The sequence below is a fragment of the Mauremys mutica genome, chromosome 10 (genome assembly GCF_020497125.1).
Source record: "Mauremys mutica isolate MM-2020 ecotype Southern chromosome 10, ASM2049712v1, whole genome shotgun sequence".
Classification (NCBI taxonomy): Eukaryota; Metazoa; Chordata; order Testudines; family Geoemydidae; genus Mauremys; species Mauremys mutica.
In genome coordinates this window covers 38,110,279-38,125,048 of record NC_059081.1, presented here as the reverse complement: position 1 = coordinate 38,125,048, position 14,770 = coordinate 38,110,279, and the positions used below count along the sequence as shown (strand labels likewise).

Here is a 14,770-nt window from a genome sequence, read left to right as displayed (position 1 = left end):
TGGAACAACAGGTTCTAAAAGGGCTTCTAAATTTAACAACTGGTTCCTGCAAACCGGTAAGAACCGGCTCCAACTCACCACTGACTATATTAGACAAAGACCTGAATATCAGGATAGACACTATAAAATCAGGTCATCTGGTCACCCTACCCCTTCTCAACTCTGAGATTCTTGCATTACACAAGTTCTGCTAAGGTTAGGGAGGAGGAAGAGAGAAATCATTGGGAAGTGCTGATTCTTCAGAGGTATTCAGGGAATGGTTCCAGCAAGTAGATCTCCACAGAAAACTATTTGACAGCCTCCTCAGGTAGAAGAGGGCTGTGCAGACTCTTAGGTAGGCAACCTACATAGCTATGCTGAAGTAGTTTGAGAAAGAAAGAGGAGCTCTCATGTACTGGCCATGGAAGAGGAGAAGCTCTCCCTCTGCTGTTGACAGAAGAAGGGGAGCTGTGCTCCCTCCATTTCCCATTACTTTGACCCTGCCTAAGACAGACAGACAGGCAGTCTCAGACTGTGGTCTGCATCCTTTAGTGTGTTGAGCTCAGTTATGAGGAGACAAAGGAAAGAGAAATATAAGACATCTTTCCACTTCCCCAATTCTGGCACTACCAGGGAATGAAACAGCCCCCAGCATAACTCAAAGCTGCCTAGCGGCTGCTCTAACTTACGCCACCAGCAGCTGTCCCATGAGGACACATGTTGCTGCAACTCTGCCCCCAATATATCCTCTCCATGCCTTCCCTCACTTCCAACATATCCTCTCCATGGAGAATGTTGGGGGAGCCAACAAAATCAAAGCAGCTATGGCAGCTTTACACCACCTGAGGGATTCACTTGTGCTTGGGAATTCCCAGTTGCTCCTTGAGAAGTGCAAAGCAGATAGAATGGGGTCTGAGGATCTGTCTTTGTTCCAGGAAAGAAATAAGATGGCACAGTGTAAACATTTCCATAATGCAAATTGGCATCAAAGTTTTCACAATTAAATGTTTTGACAGCTGGTTTTAACAGCTTGCATTGGAATGTCAAAAATATATTCATTAAGTAGCTGTTCTGTAATAATTTATATCTATATTTTATCACTAGTTTAATACTACTTGAGAACTGGAAGGATCACATAGAACAATACTTGTGTTTAATGTACCCCGCCTACTCTAACTGGTTATCTATGGGAATCTGGGATGATTTTCATGCTTACCAGATACAAAGGCTCTTTTCAAAGACTTGCCTGGGATTTTAACCACACAATTCTCATTGATTTCAGTAGCCAAATCCCAGGCAGCTCTTTGAAAAGTATGGGGTTAATGTCCTGGAAACAGAATTCAGGATCACAGCATGACGGCCATTTTGAGGTCTTTTCCAAATAAACACAGTATTCCTCCAGCAAAATCAAAAATACAAAAGGGGATGATCCCATCACACACACACACACGTCAGCAATATGTAACTTGCCATATATTTTTATCTGGCTGCAGCAGTGTATTAATACGATTTACAATCCAGCTGAAGAGTCGACCATAAAGTGCTTTAGACATGGCATCTCGCACATCAGCGGCTTTGTCCACAGTGTTTGTTCGGATAATAGTCTCTCCTCGTGTTACAACACAGTGAGAGGTTAGAGCTTCCTGGAGCTCTTCTGAACCAATACTGAGCAGTACAGCAGCTGGAAGATAACAGATGGGAAAGGTGGCTGTGACTGGAGAACAAAAATTGCCAGCACTACCTACCTACTACCCATCAGTTGGAGATTCTTACAGATACAATCAAGCTGCATTTATAGAACTGACAATATTAAAAACATATTTACCATTATCTAAGGCCTCTGCATTGGGAACTTCACTTTTATCAGTTTGGTGTTGTGAGGAAATGGCAGCAAACTCAATGTTTCCTGTATTCAAGATTCCAGCCAGAATTTTGTAAACTGAATGAACTTCCTGCAAAATGAGACAAGAACTACCTTAACAAGACACAATTAGTTAGTTGTAGCCCCCAAACGTGGTCTGTTTAAAAATAAGATAGGAAGAGTGTGTGTAAAGCCCATTGGGTCATTCTGAAGTTCTGACTTGCCCAGTTCAGTTTTTACTCTATCCTTATTCAAGTAAACTCCCTCTGAAATGGAAAAGTGAGATAGAAATGGAAATGTGAATGGGATAGAATGGAGCTTGCCTCAATAAAGACTGAAACCTCAGTCAGTCCTCCTCAGTCAGTGGGTGCAGTTTTGTACACACAATTACAAAGGTGAGATTCTGTGGCATAATGATATATTTCGACAACAAATGCCAGCATTTGCACAGGAAGTATTGGAGGTGGTTTTTAAAAATAAGGTCAATAATGCTTTGGTAGCTAGTTCATGATTAATCTCTTACCTCATCAGAGAATCCTATGATCCTAAAGCAATGTTGAATTGCTTCAAATTGTCTTCCATATGAGTCTTTAGTAATAATATCTTGCATTACTCTTCCAGTTTCATTATCAATATACCTAAATAAAATGGCATAATTAAAATGCTGTGTTAACAGATGTACTGCTACAACCCCCACTGATTTCAATAGGATTGCATCAGTAACAGAGCATACCACTTATTTCAATGGTTTTTTAACCAAATAAATATTATTGTGCTAATCAAAAAGTTTTGTTATTATTTTCTTTCTATTACTTTTTGTTCCTTCAGCACAAATTAAAATGTTATCCCAACATTATAGTTTTCCAATGAAGAGATGGATAGCAAATGAAATCAGTAACTCAAATTTAACGAACAAGATTCAGCCCTGAAGTAAGACAGTGCAATTCCATTTACTTTAATGGAAATGTACCTTCTACTACTACTACTGCATTCAAGTAGAATTTGCTCTAATAGCCAAAGAGTAACATAAATTTAAACCAATATATTTTGAGTTGCTTCTGCAGCATTACTAGAAAGCTCTACATTCACAGCCATTCATTTCTGGGGATAAAGAAGACCTGAAAGAAGGAATGAAAATCTAGATAATGGCTTTTCCCCCTCTTATTATAAATGCTGCAAGTCCTCAAAGAAAATAATAATGTAATTCCTTGTTGTCCATCCTCTTCTGCACTTGGGAGGATTAAGAAAGATCCACAAGGGATAGGAAAAGATTAAGAGAGATTTTAAAGCATCATACTGAAAGCAAGCCCCGATCAATAGCCAATTACAACCGCATTAAAAACAAATTAGTGATAGTTACCTCGGAGGGTTTTTTTCAGGAAGTCTATACTCAGAAAGTTTCTTCTGATGAAAAAGACCAGCATAAATATAGTAAAATATATGGAAGTTTTTTTCTCCTCTGGAAAAAAAATGTATTATTTTAAAGCTTACAGGTCTATCTGCATCTACATGTTTTCACTATGTGTACACTGTCAAGTTAATGAAAGAGGGATTGATCCTATGCTTGTTGAAGTAAACAGCAAAGCTCTCATTGACTTTAATGGTGCAGGATCAGGGCCAGAAGCAGCAAAAGCCCAATGAAAAGCTCTTCCATCTTATCTGTTAAGCACACAAAACCCACCCAACCAGACAGTGGCAATGAGACTGAGATCAGGCTCTTCTCCTTCCCTTTATAAGTTGTTGGAGGTTGAGCACAAAGGTACAATGGCATGTTTATAGGAGATAGGCTCTGGGAGAAACAATATACTCTACAGAGCATTCTTTACCAAACGATAGAGTGATGTTGGTCTCCTAACTGTACTTCCAGCCATAGTACAAGTGCTGTGGCACAAGCTGCCAGTGGGTTAGAACAAAATTTCATTGAAAAGTGTTTTTTGAAAAATAAAAACAAACCAAAAATAAAGGTAGAGTAGATTTGAAAGGACACAGTATTATTAACCTACACAGCCTGCTTTATGACTCTGGATTTTTCAAGTAGATATTCAGACATTTTTGCCCCCATTACAGCTCCTGTTGGTGTAAACATCATTTCCAGGTATTTTCCAAAACGACTTGAGTTGTCATTGATAGCAGTGCAGGCATTCCCAAACGCTTCAACCAGAGGGTTCACTTGAAGAATCTTCTCACGCAAAGCGCGGTTATTGGCCTTGACAGAATAAACACAGATCAGAAAGAATGCCCCAAAAGAATGCTTGCTCAAGGCTTCTTCCCAGCCTCTGAAACATAGTGTGCATTATCATGTGTCCTACAGCTACTGGCACATGTAAATTGACCTAGTTACTGCTACAACAACACACCCACATATTGAAGGGGAAAACAAAGTCTCTAGCAGGTGTGAAGATATTGGATTTTTCCCCTCTTTGCAATATATATGCCTTATATCAGACAATAAATATCATTTAGGCTCTGATCCTGCAAGCATTTACACATGTGTTTAACTTTGAGCACTTGAGTTTTCAAAGTGCCGTGACTTCAATGGAATTATTCATATGCTTAAAGTTAAATATGTGCATAAGTGTTTGCAGCAGCAGGCCCTTCCCAATTTCATCCTGGCACTGATTCTTATAGTCTGAATAATGGACCTAGGTCATAAGCACTGTAGATAACCAGAGGCACTAATCATTGTGAGTTTGACCATTTATGCATTTAAGTCAATGGCAAAGCTGGATCAGGCCCTAAGGTCCCAGTTCTGCAAACAATGTGCATGTGAGTACTCTCATTGACTTTAATGGCACAACTCATGTGCACAGAGTTAAGCACGTGCCTAAGCCTTTGCAGGAGCTGAGCTTAAAACTAGCATATTCTTTATGGTCTCTTCAGTGTAAAATATCAGATCCAAATTAATAACAAAGTCCCCAGTCCATACTGCTCAATTTTCAGTGTTTTCAACAAGCTAAAAATAAATGCATCAGGGATTTTTTCAGCAAAGGTAGTTTAAAAATACACTGATCACTGGGCTACCTGGCTGGCTATAAATACCTTTCCCAGGAAGGTCAAATGCTGGACAATCAGATGGGCGCTTTCAGTCTTTCCAGCACCACTTTCTCCACTGATGATAATGCACTGATACACAAAACAAAATTGTAAATACATTGCTCACCATAAAGCTGATCAACTCAGATGTTCAACTACTACTTTTATATTGTTTTGGATATATTACCAAGACATCTTCAGAGTCAACTGTATAACAGTAAGAGTCACAGGTATGTTTGTTTCTTTACTCTTTTGATCGATAAAAGGTGCATCATCATAATCTCTGGGTGCTTATACATGTTGTGGAGAGAATAAGATCCATACAGCCCAGTACTATGACACTATTTGAAACCTGGAGTCTTTTACTGGGAAAGTACAATTCTACCAACTGTTCAGTCTAAAAGCCTGATCTTGCACAAAATAAAATCCTCAATGTTTTCTACCATGTACAAGGAATAGTGCACAGTGCTAATCCCTGAGGTGGCACAGCATCCTCAGCTTCTAAAGAAGTCATACAAACAGATGTGTATCTGTTTATGAGAGGAACCCAGAAGAGATGATCCGCATTCCTTCTGTACTTGGTGTCAGAACTAACAGATCTGTAGCCACAGATTTTACTGATTGGCTCAACCAACCCTGGGAGTCCTAGGCTCAAAGATTAGTTTTACAGTAGTCTTTTGGAAACAGCAACCAGTAAATTAGCTATGCTGACAGTATACCAAGATGCTTATAAGTAATTAGCTACCTAAGCTCAAGGATATGGATCCACAAGACAAAATTAGTTTGTAATCATATATGAGGCACTTGAAAAAATTAAGATTTACAAAATAAACCTGATGGGCTGATTTCAAAATGATGAACTTGCTTCTTAACTTCAACAAATTTCCCCATCATTTATTCTACACACTAGTTTCTTAGCAAAACCCCTCAAGAGTTATATAACTAATAGCCGTATCTAATGGACCCTCGGTCCCCACACTTGCCAAAACCCAATAAACTGTCAATTCTCTTTCTCTTTTTTCATAAGCAGGGTCCATCTATATTCATCTTTGTCTGGTGTATTCTGAATGTGGTTTTATTGTATTATTTTATCGTGTTTTTAAGCCTTCTTTAGAAGTATTTACTATGAACTAATGTGCAGCATGCATGTGAAGGAGGATTTTATAAATAAAATCATTATTATTCCCCAATACTCATATCTATGCATAGTACAACACGTGAAAAGGAATACAAGATTACAATCTTAAAAATATTGTAAAAAGGAATCCAGTTTCTGTACATTATATTTCCATTCTCATTAAAATCATTACCATATAATTGGATTTGCATCCTCATTACATTTATGTTAGAACTCTCATCATTATATTTTACCATGAAAATGAGTGATTCCATCGTTAATGGTTTGTATTTTTTGTGACTTGTAGTCACAGGAACTGATTTTCCATTGGTCTTGCACCTGTGCAAGCTAAGTGCAAAAAGGTACTGATATGGCAGCATTTTACATACATTTTGCATAGTTGTAAATAAGTGTACCAGATGCAAGATAGTACAGAATCAGGCCCATAGGGAAAAGATTGTCAGCTGGTATTATCTGGAATCGATGGAGCTATGCTGATTTACACTGACTGAGGATTCAACTTTATAGCGTCTACTACTGTACCATGACTTTTTCAGTAGTCCTAAAACTGACTGGATTGCTATTCCATTTTTCCTGCTATACATACATGCTCTGGAACAGAAAGTTTCATAAAGATCATTGACTAACAACACATAATACTAAAATTAACCGAAGTAATTCAGCATTCTATGACTAATATTAAGTAAAAAAAAGAGATAAAGATGTTCTTACCTGATCCTTGCTGAAAGTTACCATGCCCTGGTAAGCAGCATCGGCAGAGGCAAATATGTGGGGGGGATTTGATGACCGCTTCACACCATGGTAAAGCTTGGAAAACTAAATGAAAAAGAAATCTGTCAAAATAAATTTTTCACCCTGTGAAATCAGTGATGTCGGGAAGGATGGTCTGGTGATTAGGATGCTGGCCTGGAAAGATGGAAAATTCCCTTATGTGCCGCCAACTTTCTCTGTGATCTTGAGCAAGTCACTTTGTCTGTCTGTGTCTCAGCTCCCCATCTGTAAAATGGGGATAATAGTACTTCCCCACCAGAGGGTGTTGTGTGGGTAAATATATTAGAGATTGTGAGGGCTCAGATACTTTGGTGATGGGGGGACACATAAGCTAGATAGATGTTCTCCACAGAGTAATGTTTTAAAGTAATTTACAATATTTTTAAGTCCTATTTAAAATATATTTTTGTGGTTTTCAGTGACCAAGACTCCTAACCATTTACGGGCCTTTTCTTTCTTGTACATCTTCAGTTTTACAATCTACAGCAGGTACTGTCCTCATCTTGGTGTTTCTCTTACCTGTGGAGAATATATGCTGAGATTCTGGAAGGGGTTTAAAGCTATTAAAATGTCTCCAACATAAGTATAAATTTGTAGATCACCATAACGCTTCTGAAGTTGATGGATAATTGTATCCTAGGATTATAAGAAGTTTGACAGTTAAGAAATATTTTTCCAGATAGCAAGATTCATTGTAAATATATTGAGAATACTGAGTAATAACTGATTATCTTAAATGTTATTTGTCATTTATGTCAAACAATGACCTCACAAAACCAAACCAATATTTTCATAACCTCATGCATCTCTCTACGGTATTGCAACAAAAACAAATTAAAAGCAATAACTCCCCCTTTTTTGTAATAGTTTATGTTGTTATGCCTGCCAGAGAAGCAAACACTTAACGCAGTAAATGACCATATAGGTTATCGGATTGGGGGTGGGGGAGAGGGGGTTTCATTGCCGTACTTGCATGTAAACTGTCACTTAATTTTTGTAATTTGACTCTTCATGCTCATGAGTCCATCATAGAACAAAAAGGAACATAAAACAACATCATAATTTTTCAAGTATTACTCCATAAATTTGTTTTAAATGGGAACCCAGCACATTTTTATATTATATGTTGTTCCTGTTGGAATACAAGTTAAGGTTCCCTCAAGCTAAAATTAACAGGTTCTCTGCACACATGTGGTGTATTAAAACTTGGAGATTATATGATGGGTTTATCACTGTTTTCATAATAGAGTCTTTATTATCTGTAGCTGGGACATTCCTTAAATACATTATTGGTTTTGAAGAAAAATTATTCTAATCCTGGTTTTTGAGGCTAAGCTTCCATTTTTTTTGCAAATAGAAAATAATTTAAACTAGCATCATCCATCATTCAGTTCTTCTGTGTTATAGGTTTTACTGAAACTGCTTTTATATCACTGCGTAGAATATAAATGAACTTGTGATAGCAGATCAGAATCATGTGTGGAACAGTTATTCTTTTATGCCAAGACTATGAACAATTAATTTTGTGACATGATGACACTGTTAGAATAAAACCTATAAAGCAGAAGCAAGCAATACATGTGATATAATGGTCAGGGCTGAGAAACTGATGCTGGAATGGTACAGTACCTCATCTAGAACCTCTAGGTTTACTAGATCATCATCTAGAGAGTATTTGTCAGCCACATCCACACGATAAGGTCTTCTAGTGTGTATTCGTTCATACCTGCAGGTGTGTTAACAGAGTATCAGTGTTAAAACACTATTCTAAAAAATGCATCTAGTGAGAGGCAATAATAATTAACTTAGGGGGGGAAACTTTTCAAACAGAAAACAGGCACACTCTCTAAACTACTTACCTTGGAGCATTTTGAGGGAATATTTTTAAATAAATGCATCAGCTAGAAGCTCAGCATAACTCCCATATTTTTTCCTTCACAATATTTAACCCATATCTTTTTAGCAATGCTCTCAGCTGAAGGATTATCTGTAGACAGACTGTCTCTGAATATAATAGAAATCTATCAAAATACCCTCCCCTTCTTTCCCACCTCCTCGTCACAAGAAGTTAGTTCCATGTAAACATTAATAAATTACCAGTTCATCTAATTAAGTTTTTTTTTTTTAGGAACTTTAGTTATTCCAACTACTGGGGCTACAACAAACAAGAAAGAGTACAGTGTCCTTCCCATTACCTTGGCGTTTGCCAGTGCGTCTCCTCAGATGACCCTGGACCTGGTCCAGAACAACATTTTTGAACCACAACTGCCATCAGACTTTAAATTGTGTAGATGTTCAGTCAGCTTCTCCTCAGAGATTTAATCAGCGTCTTTAAGCCACCCAATTAGAAGCGGAGACAAACTGTCCCATAACCCCTTTATAATCTGATTATACTGAAGGAATCTTTGAAAAGGCTGGTGTATTTTTTTAAATGACACATTACATTTTATAAAGAAATGGAGACAAATTAAGAGTGTATGAAATGTCTTCCACTGAGGAGGTGATAGATGAACACCGTGTAAACACGACCATGTTTTTCTTTACAACAAACATAATCAAAGCATAGCAGGAGGACACCCACTGAGATCCAGCAGCATCCTGCTGGGTTACACTAAGCATTGATCCTCAGTGACAGCTCCTGACAGATTGCTGCTGCATTGGTTGCCATGTACAAAGTAGGAATCACATGATAACACATTCTTAACCAATGATAATAGTACACCAGGTAGGTAGGACAATACTAGCATGCTTCTGTTGACACCGCAGATTATGTTGCGTATACATAATATGGAAGGTTGATGTGCAAAGAAAAAGATACCAGGTCTTTTTCCCCCTGCATCTACAACTACTGACTTTTGAAAATCACGTTTCAAAAAGAAACATAAGGACTCTTGATCACCCCCAACACACATGCAGTTCCAAACTTAAGTTTTTCCTAGACAACAAGCAATCATATGATCAGGTGAAGAAGAATTATTGATCAAAATTAGCCTTTTAGCCAAAAGGGAGGAGGTAGAGACATTTAACTACAGGGGCACCCTGACAAATGCAGATTACATTGAAGGATCTTGTTTCTTGTTTGTTTTTTTTTACTTCTTTTCATTGTTTAGTTTTGGCTACTTAGTGCACTGCATTTCTATAGATTTATTTGAACTCTGATTATGTAAAATAGAGTGAGGATACACTTGTTTCAGCAGCAATGGAAAAAACCCACCAAAATACTCATACAATTTTTTTGAGATAGTCTTATTTATATTTTTCATCCTATGTTTCCATACAATCTGGTGGCTTACTATGCTGCTGCTACACATAACCAAGAAGTGACACAAGGAGAGAATGAACAGGAAGTGATGAATTAATAATTACCATAATGGGAGTCATTTCCTGTGGACAGCCTGGATGGATGTGTATTAGTTGAAACTCCCATCAAAGGGAATTTGTCATTTTCTGTTTTTCCTGTGTTTATTTTTTTTAAAAGGTGATATTTAGAGATTTACATTCATAATGATGGGCCAGATCCTCAGCTGGTGTAAATCAAAGGAGCTGATCTGGCCCATCATTGTTGTTTTCTTGATTGTTTTTGGTTTAAGCTTAAATCCAGGGTCTCTAATTAAATTGTAGAGAAGGATGTCATCATGAGTGATCAGGTCCCTCCAAACATAGGAATATTCATTAATCTAGAAGTAGAATAAACATTTTAATATCAGTTCCTTTATCACCCTTGAGATGCACCAGGCAAAGTTATTGTCAGAAAGGGTGATGGAAGGAAACATCCATTTTCAGACATTATTGAAGTGAAAGATTGCAGGACCGATGTCAAATCACAGCAAATTTGCAAGTACTTTGGATGTGCCTATGTTTTACCTAAAAATATATTACCAAAAAGCTGAGGAAATCAATCTTTAATTGGGGAACAGCCATCAAAACATTTTTATGCACAAGTTAAAAATCAGTGACAACTATTCTTGGTTTTGTGATGATATATATATATATATATATACACACACACACACACACACACGTGTGTGTGTGTGTGTGCATGTGCACCTATGTATGAAAATAAACAAAAGAACACTGACATAGGGTATTGGTGGCAGCAGCATAGGGAAGGATTATTTGATCGTTTGGGAAAGAAAATATAAAGGGGTCACGTGGCCCAAAGAAGAAGACACCCTCACTGACAGCTCCAAAGTCAGGAAAAAGGCAGAGTGGACCAAAGATTTTCATCCATGTGGTGTCTGGAAGCACCAACCACCCTCTCAAATTCCATCAGAGTTCCTCTTTCTTGGCCTAAAGACTCTTGGTGCAATAAAACATATCACAGTTTTTACTTTATTCATATTTTATTTAGGACCAACATAGGAACAAACAGTTTCTGCATAGAAGAGGTGGAGGAAAAACAAAGAGTCTAAACTCCTAGCTCACCCTTTCTTACATTATTGTAATCTGAAAGCAAACACAGGATTGGTCCTGGACTAAGACTTTGCAAGGAAAATATCGAACACAATGGGAAGAATTAACTGCGACTCTCTCACTGACCTTATTGATAGTCATAATGGAAACACTGACACAACCTTAAACGTAATGTCACAAATTTTGGCCTGGCTATAATAAAAATCTGTGTGAGCTCCAGCGTAAGTATGTAGCATGTAATCAGGCTGGGAATCAGTAGTTTCCTTACCCACAATAGTTTTCAGTTTCTTCCCTTGATATTTATACAGATGATGTGTGGAAGAGTTGCATTTAACCCACATTAAATCCTGCACAACATTTTACAATCTGAGCACTACTTTTGGTTTTGCTCGCCATAATTATCTGTGTCCTACCTCATGCACAGAGGAAACTACAAGCTCGATGCAATCAAATTCTTTACAGTTAATTGATTTCAAAACTGAATGCAAGCTGCCAAAGTAGCTGGCTGTTTGTAAGACCTTCCCCTTCTCTGACAGGCTCCTGCACTAATCAAACTGGCTAACTACAATGCGCATGGCTGCCAGTCCAGTGCAGTTCTGGTCCTGATATTTGACCTGCCGGCACTTCTGAACCTGCTGTCTGTCTGCATTCTTTTAACTTTAGCTAGCAGGCTTTTAGACTTGCCTCCTTCCCTAGGGACAAATTTACAATCTCTCATTAAGGGCAAGAGGATTCAACACCAGGTTCTATCAGCTTCTACCACAGAGAGAGCCCACAAAGGAGGGTTCCCAGTAATGGAAAGCCTGCTAGGGTAGGCAGCAGTGTCACCATGCACCTGCAACTTCCCCTCCTTTGGAGAGTTCACAACTGACCAGTGCATCCCCCAAAATGGGCTGCAGTAGGCAAGGAGAGGATGCAGACAGGGTGGCTGTGGGATTGGACAGATTCAGCATATTTCTTTGGCAATCTTCTTCGGTGGGTCTCCTATGGCAGGTAGCCAACTGCAGCTTAAAGCTGCCCTCCCTCTGGAAAGAGTATTGGGGGGTGTAGTGGTGTGGTTGGAGCAGTGCCCCCTTGTGGACCTTCTCGGTGCCCCCCACCACTGCGTGTCTCGCAGGGGGAAAAGGGGGGAAGCAGTCTCTATTTCTGGTGTCCACTGAGGCAAATTGTGACCCACTGGCTCACTGTTGCCTCTTCAGTCTTATCCTCTTCTGGGTAGCTTCAGCCTCAAAATGTTCTACAACAAAATGCAAACCTAACTCCATACTGGGCCATCCCCCAGTCTTCCAGGACAGTGTTCCTGCCCTTTCCTTCAGGCTTTCTTCCCAAATAATCTTTGATTCGTGCATTGCTCATTCCTTGAGGTCTGACATTCCTGCCCAGTGGCTGCTCCAGCAATCATGCCTGTCTGTCTGCAACTCTGCAAGTGAAGCTCCCTTCGGGCAGAGGGGCAGAGCTCTGCCCTCCTTCCTGACCAGTCAACCCTGAACTGAGTCAGGCTCTCCTTTTATTGCCCTCCAGGCTTGGAATTGGCTTCAGGTATAGCAGACGGGGCTAGCTGAGCCCACAGGCTCTTCTTTATCTTTTCTCTGATGGTACAGGGCCCCATCTCAGGAGAGTATAATTTGTGTCCCAGTATAGAGTATAATTTCTGTGCCAGCATAGATGGGGGGAATTAAATCTGACAAAGGGTTAATTTTTCTGCTAATGGTTCTCTCTCTCTCTCTCTCTCTCTTTGACAGGCACATGGCAACAAAGCTCTGTCTTCGCATTAAGACAGGGCAGCCCAATATGGATCAAATAAGAACCCATCCACTCAGACGCTAAATCTTCACTTTCATGAGAAGATGAGCTGGCCAGAAGCTGGCAGAACAAATTCCCTTCCTCCTGAAGAGAAGAACTATTGGTAGAGGGGAGCACAGGTTCTCCAGATAGCAGAAAAACAGCAGAGAGAGTAGAGAGCCAGGTCTGGAGTGAGGCTCCTTAAAGCCTCTGTTAATTTGAGAACCAGCCATTTTGAACCATGACCATTTTGGATTTGCCCAACACTAATTTGTGACCACCAACCTGATTCTTCCAAACTGCAGTTCAGCCATTAGTAACCTTTGGGACTGCTACAAAAGACCATTGCTTTTGTCAACTTTAACCACTGTGATGGTTGATTGACAGGGTTAGCAAAATAGACAGGTAGCAATGGATTAACGGAGTTGCCCCATATTAACTTCCTCTGAGGATCAGCCAGATGCCATTAAGGGACTTAAGAACTGAAGCATACCTCTGCTAGAGATGACATCCACTACCTTTTCATCTCCTTAAATCAATAGCATTCTATAGAGGGCCCTCTAAGGTTCTTTTCTGTTACTCTTCTATTTCATCACAACAGTATAATTTGAAGTGTTTTTGTTGCACAATACCTAAAATTTTGAGGGCTGATTCAGGAGGATGCTCCCAAGTGAAGGTTAAAATGCATATTCTAGTATTTTTTAAATTGTTTCTAAATTCTAGTATTTTTCAAAATGTATTTTCCCTCACCAGGGCTTGCAATAACTCCCCCAAACCCAAAAAGCGGAAACTGCTCTTACCGAATTTGTATTCCTCCAGCTCACATATGACCACTCTCTGCTATTTTAGATTTGCTCCTGATTGCTGGACTGGGTACAATGATTTTTTATTTTAGGATTTCTTTTTAGTTGCTGCCTAAGAATTTTTGAGTATTTGAAATTTCAGGGGAAACTATTTTTTTTTGGTGTTTTTCAAAATGTCAACAAAATACTTTATGCCCTTTTTTTATTTTATTTTTTTTATTTTCCAACCAATTCCACCCACAATTACTTAGCTGTTGGAAGTATTTCTCCACTCATTTTTTAGTTTTGAAAATAATACCATGGAAGGATATGGTTCAGGGATAAATCCATATGAAGAAATCAAGAATTGGCAATTAGACTTAAGGAGGGAGGAAAGAAGATAGAATTTTGAGATTCCCACTTTGAAGTTGCTCTTCTAAATGTAGCACAACAAAGTCTTTAAGTATTTTCCATGGAATTTAATTTGCTGTCTAGCGTATACGATATTATGAAGTTCTAACATATGTTTTTCCATTGTTTAAATGTTGAGCCAGCTACCAGCTCTGCCAAGTTTGGATGAGGTCCTGACATGTACAAAAGGATGAGGATAACATTTGATAGGACTTATAGATTAATTCCACAATACACGCCCACTTTTTGCAGTACATATTGCCAGTGAAGTCAGCTCAAAGAGCAGTTTTACATTTAGGAGTATCAGGAAACAGCCTGCTGAAAATCAGTCTTGATGGTGGAATCTCTTGTGCCATGAATCAAAAAACAACTAACCACAAAAATGAGTTCAAGACATAGAATATTAGGGTTGGAAGTGACCTCAGGAAGTCATCTAGTCTAACCCGCTGCTCAAAGGGGGACTAATCCCCAGACAGCTTTTTACCCCTGTTCCCTAAATAGCCCCATCAAGGATTGAACTCACAACTCTGGGTTTAGGAAGCCAATGCTCAAACTACTGAGCTATCCCTATTCCATGTTTTGAGAGGGAACAGCTCTCCC

General features: G+C 38.9%; 1 protein-coding gene across 1 annotated transcript in view; it reads right to left on the bottom strand.

Moving 5' to 3' along the window:
- MYO3B (myosin IIIB) overlaps window positions 1-14,770 on the bottom strand; it is a 298,690-nt gene that overhangs the window by 177,187 nt on the left and 106,733 nt on the right. The window contains exons 9-17 of the mRNA XM_045033165.1: window positions 8,412-8,508; window positions 7,302-7,418; window positions 6,723-6,827; window positions 4,880-4,963; window positions 3,844-4,046; window positions 3,201-3,299; window positions 2,364-2,478; window positions 1,805-1,931; window positions 1,450-1,660 (exon numbers count right to left, since the gene is read on the bottom strand). Of these exons, the coding sequence (XP_044889100.1) occupies window positions 1,450-1,660; window positions 1,805-1,931; window positions 2,364-2,478; window positions 3,201-3,299; window positions 3,844-4,046; window positions 4,880-4,963; window positions 6,723-6,827; window positions 7,302-7,418; window positions 8,412-8,508 (1,158 nt within the window). The remainder of the gene's footprint in view (window positions 1-1,449; window positions 1,661-1,804; window positions 1,932-2,363; window positions 2,479-3,200; window positions 3,300-3,843; window positions 4,047-4,879; window positions 4,964-6,722; window positions 6,828-7,301; window positions 7,419-8,411; window positions 8,509-14,770) is intronic.